Genomic DNA, 23661 nt, shown 5'->3' with positions numbered 1-23661 from the left:
TCCGTTTTGTTTTTTTATTCACTCAAAAATCAAAGTAGCAACTGAAAGCACACCGTAAATATGATCAGTGTACACCGTAATCAGTATCAGTGTACACCGTAATCATTATCAGTGTACACCGCAATCATCAGTGTACGCGCCAAAGGGAATTCGGTGCACGTTTTGCAACAAAAAAGCGCGATACAATAGGCAAGTCATAACAAGTCATCACAAAGACTATGCATCGATGATTCTCAATACATTCTTACACTGGCGATAGATAAACAAAGACATGTATTCGTTTACGACTCGTCCGATCTGACGCGTGAGCGTTTCGTTTTGGCGAACCGTGGAAGCGAACTTAACTGCAGGCGAGATTGAACACGCGGTGAACAATACGAACGAGACGGTACAAACGGGGCAAATGAGAGGAATCCGTGGCGACCACGGTGGCTAGGAGATGTTAACTACCTCGCCTGGTATTCAGGAGGTCGTGGGTTCCATCCCGACCCTGATGCCTGCTGCTGTATATTTGAAGTTTGCGTCTCTCTCTCCGTGGTCGCGTGGATTTCTCTCCGGTTTTTCCCCATCCACATTTAGAATCAACGTCACTCGTTCCGAATATTTGGCTCGTGCTATACATTTACACGCCATGGCGATATCAGCCACTTCGTCGAGCTATCGTTTGTGACAGCCAGGTCGCTTCTGCATGAAGAGCTACACAGCTCAGCGGGCCTTGCCTGGTGAAATAAAAAAAGCAATAAATTCACTATTCACACCGACCTAAAAGGAAACATGGTATTGTTCATCACTCCGCTCGATTAGCCTGCAGTAAAGCCTCCACGAGCCTCAAGACTCGAGCAGGAGGGTTTCCTGACAGGCGTTCGCAGAATTGAGTTAACAATTTCCAAATGGAGTCATTTTATTAAATGTGAGAATTCGGAAAAAGATTAGACCGTGACGGAGGGAGGGGGGTAGGCACAACGGCTCGGTAAAAAGGTTTCTAAGTACATCGTGTGTGTGGATGTGTATGTATGTTGAACTTCTGTGGCAACGTACTTAGCCAACGGCGCTAAACGCGGGATCTTTAGCCTCAGCCGTTTTGCATCTTACGGTTCACGCACACGCCGGCATGATTATTTTAGACGATGGCCCTTCAAGACCCATAGATCGCAACCACCTATTGGCACGGTTGGCTCACGTACGGTGCGTGAAAGAAGCCAACCGCACACATCGCCTCGACATCCTGTGTTCCTTTCGGGGTCACAAGGTTGTATCTGACGAGCGTGTTGAGGGTTTGTGGTTGTGCACCACTGCCAACGCAGTAACAGCGGTGACAGCAGCCGCATTGCCACATATTGTCTCGTTTCTTGAAGACAATTACAATTCAACGCGCAGAGTGGTGGCTATGAGTCTGAGTGGTGACAACTCAATGTGTGCGTGTGTGCGAGTTTATACGTCTCCATATATGCCAGGTGCTTCAAAACAATGTTAACACTTACATGGGACTATTGTTTTTAATGGATAACACACTGCAACATGATAACAAATGTAATGTTCATAGCTTCGAAAAGTCAAAGAGTCTCCACTTGTTCGCCATCATTGTCAACACATGCCCTGGAATCTTCTCCAGGTGGTTTAAAGAGCCCGGTGGCGTCACATTTCTTGTGGTATTTTTTTGAAGCTCCCTGTATCAGGTGGGTCTCTATGTAAGGCTACGTGTCTCTTGGTGAGTCAGTGGGTGACCGAGCCGAGACGATCGACTTGCTACATTTTGGAAACTGCGGGGTGGTGGTTACACGTGACGAGTGGCTGCGGAGTTCAAACTTGCAAATCTGTAAAGCCCCATCGTAACGGAAACATCCATTCAGGCTACCGGAAACACAAACAGATTCGACAGCACACACACACGTGGGCGTATGTACGTAGTAGAACTTCTTTCGCACCATACATAGCCCTACCGTGATAGATCGGAGGTGTGCGGAGGGGGGGTGGAAGCACAACAAACTAAACACGCCAAAAGCAGTTCTAAAGAAATGCGTTTTCAATCGAGGTGATTTAAAAGTGCATAACACAGAGGCGTGCAGAGTTGGCGTGCCACAAAACACATGCGATGTCCCGCACCTCCGATTAGCGCGGTTTGGCTACGCACGGGACGAAAGGATTTCAACAGAAAGACAAAGAGCTCCCATATAGCCTTCACAGACTGTTGGTGAAAGTGCTGTTAGCGTGTAGCACCTATGAAGGCCAGCAGAGTACACGAGGGGGTGGGTGGGTGGCCAGCACCATGCCCGACCTGCTGTCTCCCTCGTGGCGATGTTTATACACCGCACCAGGTACATTTTTGAGGCTGAGTCGACCTAGGGGAGGCCCAGGACCGGTTCAAACAATCGTCACTAGCGTTGGCCGTGAGCGAGAATCGAAATCGGGTCGCCAGGTTCAAAGCGCAGCGTAGCGCAGCGTAGCGCTATCCGCTGCACCACCGCGGTTGGCTACTTTCGATAAAAAAGAAGTTAAACACACAGACAGACAGACATGCAGTTGTGGCAGTGGAGTGGGGATGTTGGGAGGCACCGATTGCCGATTGTCAGTGCCGTGCCCCTCGTGACATCCACGTGGTGAAACCGTACTGCACGATGCTCTCAATTGTCTGCGGATAATTCAAAATCGCGGATAATTCCAAAAATATATATGTTTCATGGATCTCGATGCCAAAAACTAAATCCGAAGCGTGTGTGCACACAGCCACTTCAGCGGGGCTCTTCTCGAACACGGGGCGGGAGTGGGGTGATTGCGTCTCCGCTGCCTGTGTGCAGAAGTGTTCCCTTGAAACCCGATCCACGCACACGGCATCCACCCGGCGTGTGTTTCAGGATGATGCTGATCTTGGTGGTTGTACGTAGGTTTAAGTGGTGGTTCTATGATGATGGTGGTGGTGATGATGTAGGTGGTGGTAATGATGATTATGATGATGGCGGTGGTAATGATGATCATGAAGGTGATTATGGTTGTTCGATGATGATGATGACGATGGTAGTAGTGGTGGTGATGTAGGTGGTGGTGGTAATGATGATGATGATGGTTGTTCTATGATAATAATCCTGATGATGACGATGGTGGTGGTGACGATGGTGGTGGTGATGATGGCGATGCCCTCTTATCCACGGTAGGTGACCACGTTCGCCTGCGTGCGCCGATGCTTGAGCTCCCGTGCAGTCTGGCACAAGGCGCACGAAAAGCAGTATGCCAGGTGGACCCAATCACGGCACACCGTGCCCTGCACACGCACACACACAAAGACAAAGACACCCCCCCGTATAGCCTTAACAGATTGTTGGGGCAAGTGCTGTTAGTAGGGAGTAGCAGCACCTATGGGGCTGGCGCGGTGGCACACGAAGGGGTGGTTGCTGGACAGCACCATGCCTGGCCGGGAACGGCTCCTCCTCAACGCTCACAGAAAATGGAGTTGGAACAGATGGGGATTAGTCCACGCTTTGTCGTCCGCACCTGCGATTAGCGCCGTTGGCTACGTATGGTGACAAAGAAGTTCAACATTCACACGGCTCATCCTCGACGCTCACGGGAAGAGAGCGTTGCATCATCTGTGTTGTGATCCACCAACCCCCCCTGCTGCAGCTGCTGCTGCCTCCAACAGTGCTGGGTTACAGGCCACAGGCAAAGCCACCACGGCCTCGGCTCTCACTATGTTGATATTCTTCATGATAACAGCTTGGGTATGTATGTATGTTGAACTTCTTTCGCACCGTAGTTGCCAACCGTGATAATCGGAGGTCCGGCGGAAGGACAAAAAACTAAACACAAAAATTCTAAAGAAAAAAAAACTGTTTTCATTTATCAGGTATAGCCCTGTGAGCCATTCGGCTCTTGAATCGGGTGCAACCGCAACAAACAAAAACATGAACAAGAAACATCTTAAAGTGACTACGCGCAAACAGAAAAATCCAGGAAAAAACAGCAAAGTCTTCCAGAAAAAGCACCGTATATCAATGCTTAAATCATCATCATCTAGATTTTAAATCTGATTTAAAAGTACACAGCTCCAGTGGCTTCCTAATATCGGAAGGAAGAGCGTTCCAGACGGCCGCATGAGCACATCCGAAAGTGCCGCGCAATGCGGTCACTGTTTTTGTTCGATGGCCAGCCAAAAGCCACCCGCCGCTGCTGCTGCGAGGATGAGCGAGATTGCGCGAACTCCGCTTATCCTGGGAGGGAATTCCAAAGTCGAGTAGTGTGAGGAAAAGCAGCAGAAGTGGCCGTGTTGTGGCATGCAGCGTGGTGGTGGTTGAAACACAAGTTCCTGGTAGAACGCGCCCTCAACATTACAACAGCCACTCGCCGTTCCGAAATTGGCACACCTCACAATACAGATGAGGTTTGCAAACCTTCTGGAATTGCCTCCCACGCACAGAAATGCGCGTTTCTCACGCCATGCGGTCAAAGACCTCCTATACCTGGATGTAGCCAGAAGGAGGTCGCGTGCAAAGCAGCAGTGGCAGTGTGGATACATTGGTGGCACGGGTGGTGTGGGCGGTGTGGTGGCTAATGCGGGGGGGGGGGGGGGGTCACTGCGGTAGGGGGAATAAACATGTGCGCATTGCGGGCGGTTTTACGGACGTTATCCATCTCCTACTCCGAGCTACGTTTCAAATGTCACCTGGTGGCAGGGGTCGATTTCTTGAGCACGTCGTCGAGAAAACAAGAGACTAGGTATGAATGCGTGTGTGTATATTGAACTTCTTTTGCGCCGTACGTAGCCGACCGTGCTAATCGGAGGTGACTGGAAAGTTATACTACAAGAAGCGGGGGTTGTTGGCAATGGCGGAGCCCGGATTTTCAGGTTGGGGGGGGGGCAACCCCACCAACAATTAAAAATGATAGGAGTTGTTGGTAAGTAAGGACTTGTCCCTTGATTTTTATTCGACGCGTGTGAGGTGATGGCGCAGCCATCAATCGAGGGTCGAATTCGAACCGCGTTGTGTGATCGGCATCGCGCTCGCTGAAGGTGGTGATGCCTTCAGGGAAGTCGTGTGCTGTATATGCAACTGCGCACAATTCTGAGTCAATTATAACTGCTTTTCCATTACTTATTGCCAATTATGGACACAGACTATTCTCCTATCATCTCATAGAGTTCCTGGCACGTAATAATATGCTTCACAGTAGCAGTGGGGGTCGCAAAATCCCGATTTATTACTAATAAAACCTAATGATCCGATCGAAATTAGGTATTTCGATCGGATCATTGTGGGGGCACTTGCCCCCCCCCCCCCACACACTGGCTCTGCCAGTGGTTGAGTTGCACCACAACCCATTTTAACGATTGGATGCAACTGGGAGCATCGGGGACAACTTTATTGAGTCATTACCATGGGCAGAACTACATAAAAGGAAGGCCAAGTTCACCGACTTCTTTCGGAAAGTGCGCGGCACATAAAGAGATAAGATTCGCATTGTCCATAGACTAACATTACCAATAGACTAACATTGCGCCATAGACTAACATTGCCCATAGACTAACATTGCCCATAAACTAACACTGCCCATAGACTAACATTGCCCTTAGACTGACATTACCAATAGACTAACATTGCACCATAGACTAACATTACACTATAGACTAACATTGCCCATAGACTAACATTACCAATAGACTAACATTGCGCCATAGACTAACATTGCCCATAGACTAACATTACCAATAGACTAACATTGCCCATAGACTAACATTGCCCATAGACTAACACTGCCCATAGACTAACATTGCCCATAGACTGACATTACCAATAGACTAACATTGCACCATAGACTAACATTGCACCATAGACTAACATTGCACCATAGACTAACATTGCCCATAGACTAACATTTCCCATAGACTGACATTACCAATAGACTAACATTGCTCATAGACGAACATTGCACATAGACTAACATCGCCCATAGATTAACATTGTCCAGAGACTAACATTGCCCGTAGACTAACATTGCCCATTGACTAACATTGCCCAAAAACTAACAATACCAATAGACGAACAGGTCCTTAAGTAATATTATGGACAGAGCTAAACCGAAAGAAGGCCATGATCACCGACATCTTTGAGAAAGGACACAGCTCAGAGAGACTTGGTGGCAGTATTTACGATCGTCACATGATTCATATCGGGGCTCATTAACCTTGAATGTCTTGATTTGAAGCTTTCGTGACTGCAGGAATCCATACTTTCTGGTTCTTTCGGTAAAGTCACGTAGGTGTAAAATAAAAATAAATCACGTTGCGATTGCAACACAAGCAATCATCATCAGGTGGGAAAGCCACAGCAAGAAAGATGTTTTGCTGAAGTGGGAGAGAGATGCCCAAAGACTGAAGTGGGAGAGAGATGCCGACTACGGCATGCCGACCACGGCATCTCTCTCCCACTTCAGCAAAAAATATTTCTTGCTGTGGTTTTCCCACCTGATGACGATTTCTTGTGTTGCAATCGAAACGTCGTGATTTAATTTAATTTTATACCTACGTGACTTTACCGAAAGAATCAGAGTAACCTTGAATGGTTTATTGCTGTGACAATTGTGCCTAGGACATTTTTACACAACCCGTTCTTTTGCATTACTCTGTTTTTAAAAGTTTATCGAGGTTCAAAACGACCCAGGGATCCAGTCTCTGAAGGTCTGCTGTTACAGGGCACCGTTGACCACACAATCTGCACACTATCAAGCCAGGTCTCAGCAAAAGGAAAAAAAGAAGCGGAATACGAAACGGCATCAACACTGCCCTTGGATTCTAATCAATTTGTTTTTTGCTTTAAACACCGGGGGCGTGCAGCGCTATCGCGACACCTGCAGCGGAGCAAGCGCACGCGCGTAGCCAACAAACGCCGTGCCCTACCAACCTGAGCCGTGAGGGGCCGTCCCTAAATGACTTCACGCGATTTTGGACGATTTTTGACCCCTCCCCCCCTCGTCACACGGCGTCGCAAAAAGTGAGACCCCCCCCCTCAAATATGACGTCACAAAGCTCTGCCCCCCACTCCTCCCAAAACCATACTTCCATTTTGAAAATAAAACATGCTTCAAATCGCTTTAAACTATTGTCATTGTAGTGCGCATTTAATGTGCCGCTGCACTCTGGTGTTGTAGGAGAAAACATGTATTAAAGTAGATTTAATTAAGTAGAACGTGTTGTCTATGTTTATTTAAATTTGCGCATTTTGATGTGACGTCACATTTCTCAACCCCCCCCCCCCCCCGTCATACATCGTCACAAATGTCTGACCCCCACCCCCCTAGGTGCGTGACGTCATTTATGAACGGCCCCTTAAGCCACTTTGTTGAGTGGCTATCATTTGAGGTATAGCCAGGTCGCTTTTGACTTCATACCTCAGTGGGCTTTGTCTTTTGCTTCATCTGTATGGTTGAGTGTTGTATTTGTTTGTGTTTGGGTGATTTGTTTACCTTTCTTGTACTTTCCACTCCTATCGTGTTTTTGTAACTGGTTGTTGTTGTCACGTTCTTATCCCGTGCCCCGACTGGACATCTGTGAATATGAGCTTCATAGCTCGTCGAATTCCTCCAGCACAAATCGATATTCTGATTCTGAAGGTGGCTCTTTCGCAGTAGGTCACATCAAGGTGGGTGTTTGAATCTGATGCAAAAATAGAAGATCCGAGTCCCAGATCCATCCATTAACTACTCACCGCACCACACTCCCAGCCTTGGGGCTTTTGTCTCTACACTGCAGGAGGCTCAGCAACCAGCGGTCGATGTGAGACAAAAAGTCTCCCGGTTGATGACCCCCACGACGCCTGATTAACACGCCCCCCCTTCCCCCCCCAAGTGTCTCTCAGGATCTCCGTCTGTCTCGTTAGTCTCTCTCTCCGGCTGCGTCTCACTCGTTCCGTTGTACGCGCTGTGCATCTGAGATGCATTGTTCACGGGCACCCCGTAAATGTAAATTATTATCCAAGTCATTATCAGTTTCAAAGACAATGCGTATATTATCAGAGCATACTTGTGGCAAAACATGCCAACAAACATGCTTTGATAACAAGGCCGTAATTACACATCCCCCCCAATATTCAAATATGCTCAAAATGTCCCCCCCCCAATATATTGCTATAAACAATATAAAAAAAATTGCTATGCAAATATAAACAACAATTTGCTAAACCTTGCCCACAATAATTGGACTTGTCTTCATATAACAATGCATAGATTTCTGTTGATATGATTGTAGTTATGGTTGTACTTTATTAAGCCCTAATCTCTGCCATTACATACAATGAGACAAGAAAATGTAAAAAAGAAAAAAACGAAGCAAAGTAATACAATACACTATTAGACATTATTGTAAAAAATAAATAAAAAGTCCATCCCATGTGTTAGTGAATTTTTTTTATATTTTAGGCAGGAAATTCGTTTTCAAATTTAGATATTTTTTCTGGGGGGGGACCCCTAGACCCCCTGGAAGATTTGGTCCCCCCCAATGTTGACTCCATGGCTACGGCCTTTGATAATCATGTACACGTTGTCTTTGAAACTGATTGGCCTATGCCAGAAACAGCCTGATTTGTGGCCTTGCCTCACCACCAGTGTTAGACCAGAGAACCCCAACAGGTGAACAATAGAAACACAATGCAAGTGTCAGAACACTTCCAGCTCGAGTCGAGCAGTTCTATCTTTGGGAAACCCGTTTTGCCAACATACAAAATAATGAAAAATAAGAATAAGTTTTAGAAGGCTGTCTCTGGTGTAGGCCAATTAGTTTTAAAAACAATGCATACATAATTATCATAGCATGTGTTTGCATGTTTTTTTCACAAGTATGTGTGGTTAATGCAGACTTTACGCCTTGAAATATGCATCTATTTGGTGTTTGAACATCTTAACACAACTCTTGTTTTATTTCCAGAAAGGGTAAAATCTGTTCTTATTTTTCATCATCATCATCATGATTATTATTGTTGTTGGTGAACAAATTCTGGATATCGCCTTACGAAGCTGATTGTTGTTGTAATTACCTGCGAATCGTCAAAGTACTCGAATTGTGAATGTTGCAGTGGGTTTACTCTTCACACAACCGGTTAGTGCTGAACTAGTAACTAATTGGCTACATTTCGTTTACACGACAAACCATTACTAATTGGCTGTGGCCGGGCTGGTGGCGGGTTTAACGACACTTTGATATTAATGCAATCTAACCCAATTTTTTATTAACCATATTATGGAATGTAAGTTTTGCAAATATTATTAAAATAGTTTTGGCATTTCATTTGAGGAAGCCAACGCGCTACCGTGTATGGAAAGCAGAAAAATAAGATGGAGCCAGCCATAAAGCGACAAAAACTACGGCGGAAAATACCATCTTAAAGAGGTGAGTTTTCAAGGAGAGATTAAAAAAAAAATCTCTAAAGATTCTGAATTGTCTAATTGTCAGGAGGCCAACGCGTTCCACAGTCTCGGAGCTGCACTGGCAAAAGCCCCGATTGCCCCCAGGAACGGAGCCTTGACCTCGGAAAACTGAGAAGGAGATCATAAGATCTCAAGGTCCTCATTGATGTTGTAAATCAGTGCCGGATTAAGCTAGTGCGGGGCCTGTAGCATATGTTATAAAGGGGCCCTAAATAGAAGAAAAACACGTAAATATTAAAACACAATATTTTTACTTGCACAGTAAAGTAATTGTATTTTTTCATTTGTTATACAGCCAGATAATACGACAAATCGCTAACCTTAAACACCCAGTCGTTCATAAAAGTTGAAGGCAGTCTAGTACTATAGTCATAGAGCAAGTGCAGAATCATTGAACTGAAATTGATAGCTTGAAAGCATTTAGCGCGGAGGCCCTTGAAAGTGCGGGGCCCGTAGCATATGTAGCTACTTTTGCTACGAGGATAATCCGGTACTGGTGTATATGCAGTAAATGGATCAGTACCTGTAAGTAATGTGGGGGCTAAGCCATTGTGGCAGCCTTGTAGGCCAATGGCAAGTTTCGCATTCCCTTGAAGGCACGCCCTTGCACTCGCTGTTTGTGGCTTTGCGCTTGGCAATAGGTCGAGTAGAAACGTGACAGTAACGCTGCACGATGATCGCAAGATCATTGCGCTCGTTAACCTTGGAAGCAAGCCATCAGTGGCGTTCGCATGCGAGAGGCTCATATGTCGCAACTGCCACTCAGCTGACATTTTTACCAACGTCTGAATTGGATGTTGCATAATGTTGACATACGAATAGGTCCAACCCTTTCTGGCAATACAACATGTACTCTGGTTCTTTCCGTAAAGTCACGTAGGAAGAAAATTAATAGATCACGACGTTTCGATCGCAACACAAGCGACCGTCATCAGGTGGAACAGATACAACAGGTGAACTGCTGACATAGGAAAAAAAACTGCTGCAACAAGAGTTATAAAGGGTTTTGGTGGGCTCAACCCAAGGGTAAGTGAGCGGAGCTAGAGAAGGAATTTGTAAGTAAATGTAAATGTGAGAGATTTGCGTGTCAATGTGTGACGGTCTCGGCCACAGGAGGCGGCGAGGCAGCCTCACAGATATTTAGCCTGGTGATGTACTCAGAGAGTCGGAAATAACAGCTGACCTAGGCATGTGGAAACATCACAGTCAGTTAAGACTTTACCTGGTTAATAACGTCCTTCCAATGATTGCTCAGTTTGTACCCATCTTCTCGGTTGAAGTTGTGCCTGTGTTTATATATCTGGATGGCTTCATGAACAAATCTCGGACTTTAACGAAAGAACCAAAGCGTATGGATTCCTGCAATCACGAAAGCTTTAAATCAAAAGGTGTTAAGATGTCCAAACACCAAATAGATACCTTTTGCCAGGAATCAAGTTTGCATTAACGACACATACTTGTGGCAAAACATGCAAACAAACATCCTCTAAGAATAATAATAATAGTTTTTTTACCCTTTTTTCTGGCAACAAAACTGAAACCTTTTTTTTACAAGGAATCATGTTTGCATTAACCACAATACCTGCAGTCGAATGCAAAAAAAACACCCATACCCTCCCCACCCATACCCATCCCACCCACCCACCCATAGCCAACCCACCTGACCCACCCTGGCACCGTCTCTCTCTCGTCTCTCTCTACAGCAGAGATTGCGAGTGCAGCGTTATACCACAGTGGCGCTAACGGTGCGACTGGGCGCCTTGAGAGGAGCGTATTCGGCTAAGACAATAAACCTCCACACGATGACGAGCCGCCACTTCGGCGAGTCATCATTTGTGATGGCCAGGTCGCTTCTGGGAAAAACACACACACACAGCTGTATAGCTCAGTGGAGCCTTACCTGGAAGTGGAAAAAAAATAACAAAAAACGGGTGGAAGTGGCGGTCCCTCACCTCGATATGGTAACGCTCCCGTATGCCGGTGCGTATGGAGAAGCTGGTGCCGGGCAACAATGGCAAGCAGCAGCACTCGCCATAGTCCCTCGCCACGCGGCACTCGAGGCACGGCAAACAGAACAGCCCACAGCAGCCTGGTGGGCGACAGAAGACGATAAGCGCGGTTGGCCACGTGCGGCGCGAAAGAAGTTCAACGCAAGCACATGCGTGTATGGGGAGTGTTGGCGCAGTGGTTAGCGCGCCGCGCTACGAACTCGTCGACACGATTTCGATTTCCGCTCACGACCAAGACGTCGAATGCCTGCAAAGGCCGTGGAGCCTCCCCTATGTCGACTCGGCCTCAAATGAGTCCGTCCTATCTGCTGTGGTGTGTGTGAACAGCACTGGGGAGACAAAGGCGGCCGGGCGTGGTGTTGACCACCCACCCCCTCGTGTGCCGTTCCAGCCTTTCTAGATGCTCGCCAGCGGCACTTTCCCCAACAGTCTGTTCAGGCTATACTGGGGATCTTTGTCTTTGGTGCGTCTGAACATCAGGACTGGGGAGACAAAGGCGGCCGGACGTGGTGATGGCCAACCACCATGCCGGCTTTCATAGTTGCTCGCTAACAGCACCCGAGTTTGCGTGTTATATCTCTCGCTCTCCCCGTGGTCACGAGGATTTTTCTCCGTGGTCCTCCGCTTTGTCGTCCTCCGCAATTGGAATCGCCGTCACCCATCCGTAGATATTTTTTGGCTACTGCTATGAATTTCCACGGGATGATGATAAGCCACTTCCGTGGACCTATCATTTGTGGCCAGGTCGCTCCTGAAAAAGAGCTGCATAGCTTCGTCATCCTTACCTGGTAACATACAAATAATTGCCTTAACAGACTGTTGGGGCAAGTGCTGCTAGCGAGCACCTATTAAGGCCGGCACAGCATGTGAGGGGGTGGGTGGCCAGCACCACGCCCGACCGACCGACCGCGTTTGACTCCCAAGTGGCAATGTTTACGCAGTGCACCGGGCACTCATTTGAGGCTGAGTCGACCTAGGGGAGGTCCAGGACCCATTCAGATAATCGTCACTGGTGTTGGTCGTGAGCGGGAATCGAAATCGGGTCGCCGGGTTGGAATCGTAAGCGCGCTAACCGCTACGCCACCACGCCCCAAGCCTGCTGGCACATCACGCACACGCACGAAGCTCACCAAACACTCACGGCAAACTCACCAGCCACTCGCCAAGCATTGCCGGCACACCACATACTCACCAAAATATTACCACCCAAGCACCACGTAATAAACGCTTCGTAAGACACTCACCACACACTCACCAACCACTCTCCGATCATTTAACAAACACTCGGCAAACATTTCACCAAACACACCCAAAGTGACATCACGCACCACACCGCACTCCGACTCGACACTCACCCCACACCGACGATAAAAAATAACACGGGGGGGGTGTTAAGATGTTGAAACATCAAATAGACACACCTATTGCAAGGCATTAACCAGGTCTTCATTAACCACACACATACTTGTGGTAAAACATGAAATGTACGCATTGTGTTTGAAACTGATCGGCCTACGGCAGAGGCAGCATACTGTTACGGCCTTGTCCTCCGCACCAATGTTAGACTGGAGAACTATGCCAACAGGCAAACAACAACAGAAATGGAAATATCAAAACATTTGTCATAGCTCGGTTTAAGCAGAGACATCGGAGCCAAACAACTCCGTCGCATACGAAATAAAAAAAAATATCGCGCAAACGTGAATGAGCATTCAAATAAATCAGTTGCCTGCAGCGTCAGTCGGCTCAGGCAGACGCGTTTGTTGGACTGGTCAATTGCAAAAATGACGTCGCAGAAACAGTGAACCTGACATGGGGCGGTGACCACGCGAGTCAAGCTGAGAGTGACGCTGTCGTGAAGACTCGACAGCTCCGCATCAAACTGCGATTTAGATGGGAGAGTCACCAAGGTAGTGAGACAAAGGTTGCACCATAGATAGAAGACAACCTGAAGCTGCAGACAGCGAAGAGGACACTGGAACTATTTAGATGGGAGAGTAACCAACGTAGTGAGACAAAGGTTGCATCAGAGATAGACGACAACCTGATAATGCAGGCAGTGAAGAGAAGGACACTGGATACTACTCTGGACACATCTGTCGGGTGGACAACAGGAAAATTAAAAATGTTGTTTTTGTTGTTCGAAAAAAATGGAAGGAACCGGACAGAGAGGAAGACCTAAGAGTGAAGGGGTTGATGACGACGACGACGACATCATCATAAGAGATCGGTGCCAGAAAGATGTGGCCACTACTTGAGAGATATTGGCACTACAAGACAGAGGGAGAGAAAAAAGTGGAAAAAACTAATTACGAAATGTGCCAGTGGATGCCACCTACTACTACCCATACATGGATCATGGTAGGACTGACTGAGGACAGTTCGTGAAGGCATGGAAATCGCGGTGTTGGTGGCATATCGGACGTCAAGGGAACACGTGGGAGCTGAGACACTTCTGTAAAGCCGTCTTACATGTGTAGTGTAATAGCGCCGGCTGGTGGACAGCAGCGGCAACTGTGATGGACGGAGAGTACACACGCCGGTGGGGGCGTGTGCGGGGTGTTGGCAAAGGGGATGAACTGGGGTAAGGGTCACAGAGGACCCCATCTGGAGGCCCCCATCTGGAGGCCCCTGGAACCTGCGAGCGGGTTCGAGAATGGAGGCGCGGTCAGGGTGGAGCCAGGCCGCACTGGGAGCATAAAAGGAGCCGAGAGCGGTAGCTCGATGCTGACGGTTCTGGGAGTGGACTCGTCTCGTCGTTGCCGTCATCTCATCGCCGCCGTCGCTAAACGTCTCCGCTAGATATTGCGCTACGAAGGAGAGTAGTTGGCTGTCTCAGTCAGCGCCGTCAGTGTTAGACGTCTAGTGTTGTGTACAGGCTAGGCTAAGCTACTGTGGAGAGTGTGCGGACGAGACCATGAAAGTTGTTAATTAAGAAAGTGCCTCCTAGAAACTGTCTGAATCGTAAAAAAAATGCGTTTTCGTGAAAACCGGAACTTGTGAAAGATAAACCAGAATGCGTCGTAATCTCCCCGCTGGGAGTGTGGGCGCTTCTGTCGTTATTACGGTAAAAGCCGCGAGGATTATGTTCTGGAAAACGCTCGCAGACGCAGAACTTCGCAAATGCAGAAAACCTCGTTTACAATGGGAGAAAAAATGGGGGTTACCTTTCTGGTACGAGTGAACATACGGAGGGGGAAATGTTAAATGTTCAATAACAATGACTACAATAAATACATAATTAATTACAAATAACATTTGTTTTGTTATTTACCTTTGATCATTTGACGACGACGATGGAGGTGGTGGTGATGGTGAGGAATTCAGGAGGATGACTCCTCGGGAGATGCAGGGGTGTTTGATAACAATGTCGCTTTGTTGAATTATTTTAGTACTCTGGGGAGTGAGCGCTAGCCCGCAACACTTTTCCTGATTGCATTCGCGTTCCTTTTAAACGGACCTCACAATCGACTCGTTTATACCAACATGTGTAGCCGAGTCGATTGCAAGTCGTACGCATGAAGTAAACAAGCACAATGGCGAGTTCCCGGGCGGGATTACTGCGAGACTTGTGGACTAAGCGGGACAGCTGAGGTGGCGTGCCTAATCATCACAGCAGATTGTTTCAAATCTAACAACATCCTGCGCGCACCTCCGCAGTGGCGGCGGTCTGGCACTGCGTGCAACTCGCGAATACTGGAGTCCGGCGGGTGTCACGAATATTGAATCAGGATATATTTTAGTAACTCGTAAATATGCAAAAGTCGCGAATCCATAACTTGTGCATAGCAAGGGTTTAGTATATAGAGGTCCCCAACACCGGTGACGATTATCTGAACCGGTTCCTAGGCCCCCCTAGGTCCATTCAGCCCTAAATGAGTACCTGGTGTGGTCTTGTAAACATCGCCACTGAGGAGACCAAGGCGGGCGGGTAGCCCGCCCACCATCTTGCGTGGTGTGCTGGCCATTATAGGTGCTACTCGCTAACAGCACTTTCCCCAACAGTTTGTTGAGGCTATAAGGGGGATGTTTGTCTTTGTTTTGTCCCTCCCCCGTGGCCTCCGGCGCAAGGTTAGTTAGTTCTGCTGCGCGAAATGTATTGGTGACAAAATTGAAAGGTTTACCTGCTCCTCGCACACATCCAGCAGGGACCCCGTTCTCGGCCACTGTGGTGGCTGCGAGGGCCCACGAGCAGTGCCGGATTATCATAGTAGAAAAAGTAGCTACATATATAGCTACAGGCCCCGCACTTTCAAGGGCCCCGCGCTAAATGCTTTCAAGCTATCAATTCCGTCTTGATTTGAAGCTTTCGTGACTGCAGGAATCCATACTCTTTGGTTCTTTCGGTAAAGTCACGTAGTTATAAATAAAATAAAACAAACGACGTTTCTATCGCAACACAAGCGGTCGTCATCAGGCAAAACCGCTTGTGTTGCGAACGAAACGTCGTGATTTGTTTTATTTTATTTCTAACAACGTGATTTTACCGAAAGAACCAAAGACTATCAATTCCGGTTCAGTGATTCTGCACTTGCTCTATTACTATAGTACTATACTGCCTTCAACTTTTATGAACGACTGAGTGTTTAAGGTTAGCGATTTGTCGTATTATCTAGCTGTATAGCAAATGAAAAAATACAATTTACTATGCAAGTTAAAATTTTGTTTTAATATTTGACTTTTTTATTATAACATATGCTACAGGCCCCGCACTAGCTTAATCCGGCACTGCCCACGAGGGTAACAGCTGACTCGTATCGGCCCTTCTCCCCCAATGGCATTGCTCACAGCCACCAAAGTGTTACCGGACCGGCACCCAACGAGAAGGTTGGGGGTTGTGTTTCCAGCCGAAACAACCTCTACACACACTCAAGCACACTCATACACGAAGACAAAGTCCCCCTGCCCCCCGGATAGCCTACACAGACTGTTGGGGCAAGTTCTGTTCGCGAGCACCTTATGAAGAAGGCCGGAATAGCACTCGAAGGGGTGGATGGCCAGCACCACACGCTGCTTTCTTAGTTTCTCTGGTGGCGATGTTTGTGCCGCAGTGGCGAGATGTTAACTACCTTGCCTGGTATACAGGAGCTTAGTGGGTTTGATCCCAACACTGAGGCCTATGTATTTGTAGTTTGCGTGTCTCTCTCCCCGTGGGCGCGTGGATTTTTCTCTCGGTCCTCCGGTTTTTCCCTTCACATTTAGAAACGTGCGTTTAGAGTATTTTGATGCTATAAATTTCCACGTAATGATAAGCCACTTCGTTAAGCTATCATTTACGGCCAGGTCGCTTCTGAAAAAGAGCTATATATCTCAGTGGGCCTTACCTGGTCAAAGAAAAATAGTTAGTTAGTTTACACTTAACACCAGGTACTCATTTGAGGCAGAGTCGACCTTCGGAAAGCCCAGGGACTGGTTGACACACAACAACAACAGCCGCCATTCGCTAGTAAGTGGCGGTGACGTCACCACGGCGCCAGTGCCAGGCCAGACGCACTCCAAGGCCACGTGACGTGTTGAAGGCTCTCGCTGACATGAGAGGCCACGCGACAGGACCCAGGTGCCATTGGGGTTCACACACACAAAGACTCCCATGTAGCCTCAACGGACTGTTGGGGCAAGTGCTGTTAGCTAGCAGCACCTATGATGGCCAGAACGATACACGAGGGGGGTGGGTGGCAAGCACCACGCCCGACCGCCTTGGACTCCCCAGTGGCGATGATGTTATACATCGCACCAGGTACTCTCGGCTAAGTCGACCTCTCACACACTCACACTCACTCATACATAGTCTGCAGAAAAGGAGAAGATGCCAAAAACTACACACAGAAATCCATAACAGAGTTTTTTCTGCGTTAGATCGCATGAATATAAATGTGTTGTGTAACCCGCTACCACCCAAAACAGGAGGGTTTCTCCGCAATTCTGGCTGTCGCCTGATTATGCTCGTTATTGTAATTACCGGTGAAACGTCACAGTACTCGAATTCTAAATGTTATGGATTTACTCTCCAACACACAACCAGTTAGTGCTGGACTAGTAACTAATTGGCCACATTTTGTTTACGTGACAACCCTTACTAATTGGCTGTGTCGGGTGGTGGTGGTGGCGGGTTTAATGACATTTGTAATATAGTTTTTTTGGGGTTAGATCGCGTAAATAGTGTCATTAAACCCGCCACCACCCAATATAGCAAATTAATAAGGTTTATCACGTAAACAGAACATGCCAATTCGTTACTAGTGTAGTGACATAGAATGGGTCACTAGGGCACATAGCGCTGGTTACTGACAGAGAAGGGAATTCTGGGTGTAGAAGCCGATCTACCAGCAGAGCATGCAATGCCATGGAATGGGTCACTAGGGTGCGCAGTGCTGGTTGCTGGCAGAGGGCATCTGAGGACGTAGCAGCCTGGTCAGCTAACAGGGCACGTGATAGGCCAGGGTAAGGGATGTAGGGCAAAGGTGACAGAGGGGACACGTGGGGTATAGCCCAGAACCTTCTGGTAGGTTCCAGAAGGGGGCGTGGCCGAGGGCGGAGCCAGGCCACGCTGGGGGGCATCAAAGGGAGGTCCCGAGGCTGGATCGGGGCTGGAATGGAACCCGTCGTGCTACGTCTTAGTCTCTACGGCGTCGTGGGTCAGGCGGCGTGCCGGCTGTCCTGACCCGTCTGTAGATATCCCGTGTGTGAACAGAAGTGTTTAAGTGTAGAATAAACGTATGTGCCTCACACCGGTGTGCTGGAAAGCAAATCCACAACATTTACAATCGGAGTACGGCATTTCGCCAGTAATTACAACGAGCATCAGCAGGCGAACAGCCAGATTTGTGGAGAAATCCTCCTGGTTCGTTCCTTAAAGAGGCATAGATGTGATGACGTTACTTTCAGCCTCGTGCTGATTCTTCATCCTGTCTGCTCAACATAGGATTCGCCACAAGGGCAATGAATCCAGTACACACCTTCTGTTGATAGCTTCGGTAATAAATGTTATAGTACTAGATATTCGTTTCTGTATTTTATGTACTATGCTAAATCTGACTCGGATGTTTTGTTTTTCCCAAAATCTGGCTAGTTTATCAGTTACTCCTGCAATGTACGGGATTTTAATAGTTTAAATTACTTGGTCAGTTTCAACTCTCGTGTTATTTAATTTGGTTTTGACATAGTGCCCTGTTGATTTTTGCATCATTGTAAACGTTCAATTGCAGCGTGTTTTACATGAGACGTGAAATTAACTTATTTAATTTGACTTCTTAGACGATCACAATCTAGTGGTGATATTCTGAGAAGTGAAATTAACAAGTTTAATTTCAAATTGTGTTTGGGATTATTTAATTTCACTTCACTTCTCAGAAGTTAAATTAACATGTTTAATTTCACTTCTCAGACTTTATCACCATCCGTGAACAATGATCAGCACGAGACTAAAATAACACCATATAGGAATATTAAATAATCCCAAATACAACTGTCAGCAGTAGCAGAACACGTGTGCCAACAAGTACACTCAATTGATTTTGATAATGTTGAAGTTATGTGCAAAACTAGTGACTACTGGCCAAGACTAATTAGAGAATCTATCGAAATTGAGGGACATAAAAATTATTTTAACCATTCAGATAGCTACAAGCTTAGTGCTGCTTGGAAGCGAATCATCAAATAATAAAATCCATAATAGAATACGACGTTTCGATTGCAACACAAGCAACCGTCATCAGGTGTGAATGCAAGCTCGGAGACACATATACAGAGAGAGACAAACACAGACACGGAGATAGACATCCACAGAGAGACACACACAGAGAGACAAACACACAGAGAAAGAGACACACAGAGAGACACACAGAGAGACACACATAGAGGGACACACACGCAGAGAGAGACACACACGCAGAGACAACGCCTCTGTGACCAGGTATTATATAGAGAGAGGGGGGGGGAGAAATTAGCATGTCAATGAGAGCGGCAGGGGGAAAGAAGTTGGAAGTTTGAGAAAACAAACTTAGTAAACTTAGAAATGTAATGCAATGCAACACAAAAAGTCGGCTAACACAACAATTAACACTTTAGCTGGTTGATTACGTTCTTCCAAAGATTGCTATATTTGAAGTTAAGTATGAGTTGTGTGGAAATCCTCCACCATAGAGGTTGTTCAGACTTAATTTGAAGCTTTTGTGACTGCAGGAATTACTCTTTGGTTCTTTCGGTAAAGTCACGTAGAAATAAAATAAATAACAGACTATGCCTATGTACTTGTTATTTAGTGCACACAAGGGACAGGAGGTCCAAGAACAATGTGTATACATAATCTACGTTGATTACCATATGAATGACCCAAATGGTAGTGTATGCCCATTGTCATTTTTATGCATTCATTAATCCCCCCCCCTCCCACGTGAAGGGCTCACAGGTGACGTCATCACATCTATCCCTCTAAGGAACGAAACAAGAGGATTTTTCCACAAATCTGGCTGCCGCCTGATGATGCTAGTTGTAATTACTGGAGAAACGTGGTACCCAGATTGAAAATGTTGTGGCTTCACTCTCCAACACACCGGTGTGCTGTACTAGTGACGAATTGGCACGTTCTGTTTACATGACAAACCTTCACTAATTGGCTGTGTCCGGTGGTGGTGGGTTTAATGGCACATTTATATTTACACGGTCTAACCCAAAAAACTATATGATGGAAACATTTATATTTATGCGATCTAACCAAAAAAACCCCTCATATGGATAATATTGCTTGCGAAAGCCGACTGTGTTAAACTGTTATTAGCCCCGCACCACAACCTCCCACCCCCACCCCGCTGCCCCCCCCCCCCCCACTAGACACCCCACCTCGCTGCCCCCCCACCCTCACGCACAGATGCCCATGTCATCAGTGCAGTCGCAGAGGCCCGAGTTCCACTCCTCCTGGGCGCGCGGGGCGTACGCCACGCCGGGCTGCTGGGTCACCACGGTCGGCTGCGACATCACCGCCACGTGCACGCTGGGCTAGCTGGCTGGCTGGGAGGAGGAGGCTTGCGGCTGTGGGGTGGGAGGGGGTGGGGTGGGTAGGGTGAGCTGGACAGCGGCACGGGAATGAGATGAAGCGATCGCAACGCAGCAGCAAAAACAAAACCCAGAACCGGTTGTCTCGCCTATTGGGTCTCCACGTGAGCTGTGTTGCACAAATAATGAGATGAACCTAAAATTAAACATGTTTTATTTTTGTATTTTACTCGGTGTAAGGCCCACGAAGCTGCTATGTTGCTAGTTTTTCGGAAGCGGCCTGGCCATCACAAATGGCAGCTCAGCGAAGTGGCTTATCAGGTGGAAATGTATAGCAACAGCCAAATATGCGTGACATTGATTCTAAATGTAGAGGGGGGGGGGGGGAAAGCCGGAGGACCCGGAGAAAAATCCATGCGACCACGGGGAGAGAGACGCACCACAAACTCAAAATAAACAGCAGCAGGCATCAGGGATCAAGATCGAACCCACGGCCTCCTGTATACCAAGCGAGGTAATTAACATCTCCGAGTCACCGTGGCGGCCCAAAGATTTGTGGGGCCCACGTGGTCAGGCGTTCGCTGTTCGAACCGCGCGTGGCGGGCCACCCTGGTTTAATAACCGCGGCTGTGAGAAATTAAGCGTCAAAGTACTGCAAGCTGCGCGCCGTCTGCTTAACTCTCACGGCGGGCAAGCGTTAAGTGCAAGTTGGTCGATCTTAATATATAATTGTTATTTAAGTTAAGTTAGGTAAACTATCCTGATTAAACTACCCTACAACTAAAATCAAAATGCCCCCCCCTCCCGCACCAACCTAAAAAAAAGGTTGTGTTCCTGTAATTTTAATCATTATCCATAATAGCTTTTTTTTGGGTTAGATCGCGTAAATATGAAAGTGTCGTTAGACCCGCCGCCACCACTCAACGAAGCGGGCTTATTATCATCGTGCGAAAATTTATAGCAGCAGCCAAATCACTCTCAACGCGTGATGTTGATTCTAAATGTGGAGGTAAAAGGCTGGAGGACCCGGATAAAATCCACGCGACCACGGGGAGAGAGAGACGAAAACTCCAAATATACAGAAAAAATAAATAAAAATAAAATAATATATCACGACGTTTCAATCGCAACACAAACGGTCGTCCGCAGGACCCATATACTCACGTCGAGACCTTCCCGCGCCCCCTCCGATTAATTATCACGGTTGTCTACGTACGGAAAGACGTTCAACATATTCGTTAGATAATGGGTACCAGATGTCATACACTGCGATTAGTTATCGGTCCCAACACTCACACCACTCACAACACTCACACCACGCACTCACAACCCTCACTCCACTCACTCACAACCCTTACTCACACTCACAACACCACCCACAACACTCACTCACCCACACCACTCACTCACTCACAACCCTCACTCACAACCCTCACACACCACTCACTCACCTGTGTGTGGAGGTGAGCTCCGTGGTAGAGGGGAGGGTGGCGAGGAATGAGAGTAGAGACGGAGTAGGGAGCTGAGCGGCACCCCACGGCTTACATAGGGCGTCGGACCGCCCAAATACACCCCCCCCCCCCACAGACAAAGACAAAGATCCCCCTTATAGCTTGTAACAGACTATTGGGGCAAGTGCTGTTAGCGAGTAGCAGCTATGAAAGCCGGAAGCACACGAGGGGATGGGGGGCCAGCGCCACGCCCGAACGCCTTTGTCTCCCCAGTGGCGATGTTTTTTACGCACCGCACCAGGTACTCATTTGATGCTTAGTCGACCTAGGGGAGACCCAGGATCAGTTCAGGAAATCGTCACTGGTGTTGGCCGTGAGCGGGAATCGAACCCGGGTCGCCAGGTTCTTAGCGCAGCGCGCTAACCGCTACACGACCGCTCCCCACACATACACACACACGAACGCATACACACACACGAACGCACACACACACACGTGCACACACACACGTGCACACACACGTGCACACACACACACACACACGTACACACACACACGTACACACGTGCACACACGTGTACACACACGAACGCACACACGCACACACACACACGCGCACACACACGTGTACACACACACGAACACACACACGTGTACACACACACGTGTACACACACACGAACACACACACACAGGTACACACACACACATGTGCACACACACACACGTACATACACACACACGTGCACACACACGTAGACACACAGGAACACACACACGTACACACACACAAGCGTACACACACGTACACACACGTACACACACACACGTGTGCGCACACACGTGTGCGCACACACACGTGCGCACACACACGTGCGCACACACACGTCCACACACACACGTACACACACACGTACACACACACACGTATACACACACACACGTGCACACACACGTACACACACACACGTACACTCACACACACGTGCACACACACACGTACACGCGCGTACACACATACACACGTACACACACACGCACGTGCACACACTCAGGTGGAGTGGCATCACAATGGAGGTCGCGAGCCGCGCCCGCTCCTCGCGGAGGCAGCCACGCGGTCTCAGAGCGCTCGGCTCGGGGGGGGGGGGCTCGGGGGGGGTCTCGGGGGAGGCTGGCGGGGGGCTGTGGGGGTTTTGGGGGGCTCACACAGAGCTACTGGGGGTCAGTGGAGGGGGGTTTGCTCTACAACTCCACAGAGAGAGAGAGATATCAGACTGCGTACCACCAGAATTTAACTATTAACAATTTAACTATTAACTATTTAACTATTAATTATTTAACTATTAACTATTTTACTATTAACTATTAACAATTTAGCTATTAACTATTTTTTTATTTTATTAGGTAAAGGCGGCCCCACTGAGCTACATTGTAACTCAACGAAGTTGGCGGCTTAGGGGCCGTCCATAAATGACGTCAAGCACCTAGGGGGGGTTGGGGGGGGTCAGACATTTGTGACGATGTGTGACGAGGGTGGGGTGGGGGTTAAGAAATGTGACGTCACATCAAAATGCGCAACTTTAAATAAATATAGACAACACGTTCTACTTAATTAAATAGGCGTTTTAATAAATGTTTTCTCCTACAACATCAGATTGCAGCGCCACATTAAATACGCACTACAATGGCAATAGTTTAAAGCGATTTTAAGCATGTTTTTTTGGGGGGGGGGCTTTGTGACGTCATTTTTGAGGGGGGGGGTCTGACTTTTTGTGACGCCGTGTGACGAGGGGGGGGTCAAA

General features: G+C 47.7%; 1 protein-coding gene across 2 annotated transcripts; it reads right to left on the bottom strand.

Annotated features, from left to right (window-relative positions):
• Positions 1-21988, bottom strand: LOC144737157 (cornifelin homolog A-like). Of its 2 annotated transcripts, XM_078619874.1 has the most exons (5): positions 21860-21988; positions 21573-21616; positions 20282-20444; positions 11361-11497; positions 1-3256 (listed from the first exon to the last, which is right to left on the bottom strand). In XM_078619874.1, exons 3-5 carry the CDS (start codon positions 20388-20390, stop codon positions 3137-3139), a joined length of 366 nt encoding a protein of 121 aa, XP_078476000.1. In that variant the 5' UTR covers positions 20391-20444; positions 21573-21616; positions 21860-21988; the 3' UTR covers positions 1-3136. The 2 variants fall into 2 exon arrangements, with proteins under 2 accessions (XP_078476000.1, XP_078475999.1); XM_078619873.1 differs by lacking the exon at positions 21573-21616 and having other exon boundaries at positions 21860-21974.
• Between the last annotated feature and the right edge of the window lie 1673 nt (positions 21989-23661).

Source organism: Lampetra planeri, chromosome 65 (assembly GCF_965212315.1).
Source record: "Lampetra planeri chromosome 65, kcLamPlan1.2.h2, whole genome shotgun sequence".
Lineage (NCBI taxonomy): Eukaryota > Metazoa > Chordata > Hyperoartia > Petromyzontiformes > Petromyzontidae > Lampetra > Lampetra planeri.
Note: the sequence above shows the minus strand (reverse complement) of the source record. Positions and strands in the feature narration are given on the sequence as shown.

Excerpts from the sequence above, each read along its gene's own strand:
- LOC144737157 (XM_078619874.1), bottom strand. The coding sequence starts at position 20,390 with ATGTCGCAGCCGACCGTGGTGACCCAGCAGCCCGGCGTGGCGTACGCC. Across the intron at positions 11,498-20,281 it reads CACTGATGACATGGGCATCT|GCTGCTGTGGGCTGTTCTGT; the intron begins GTGCGTGAGGGT and ends GTCGCCCACCAG. Across the intron at positions 3,257-11,360 it reads GGGAGCGTTACCATATCGAG|GGCACGGTGTGCCGTGATTG; the intron begins GTGAGGGACCGC and ends GTGCGTGTGCAG.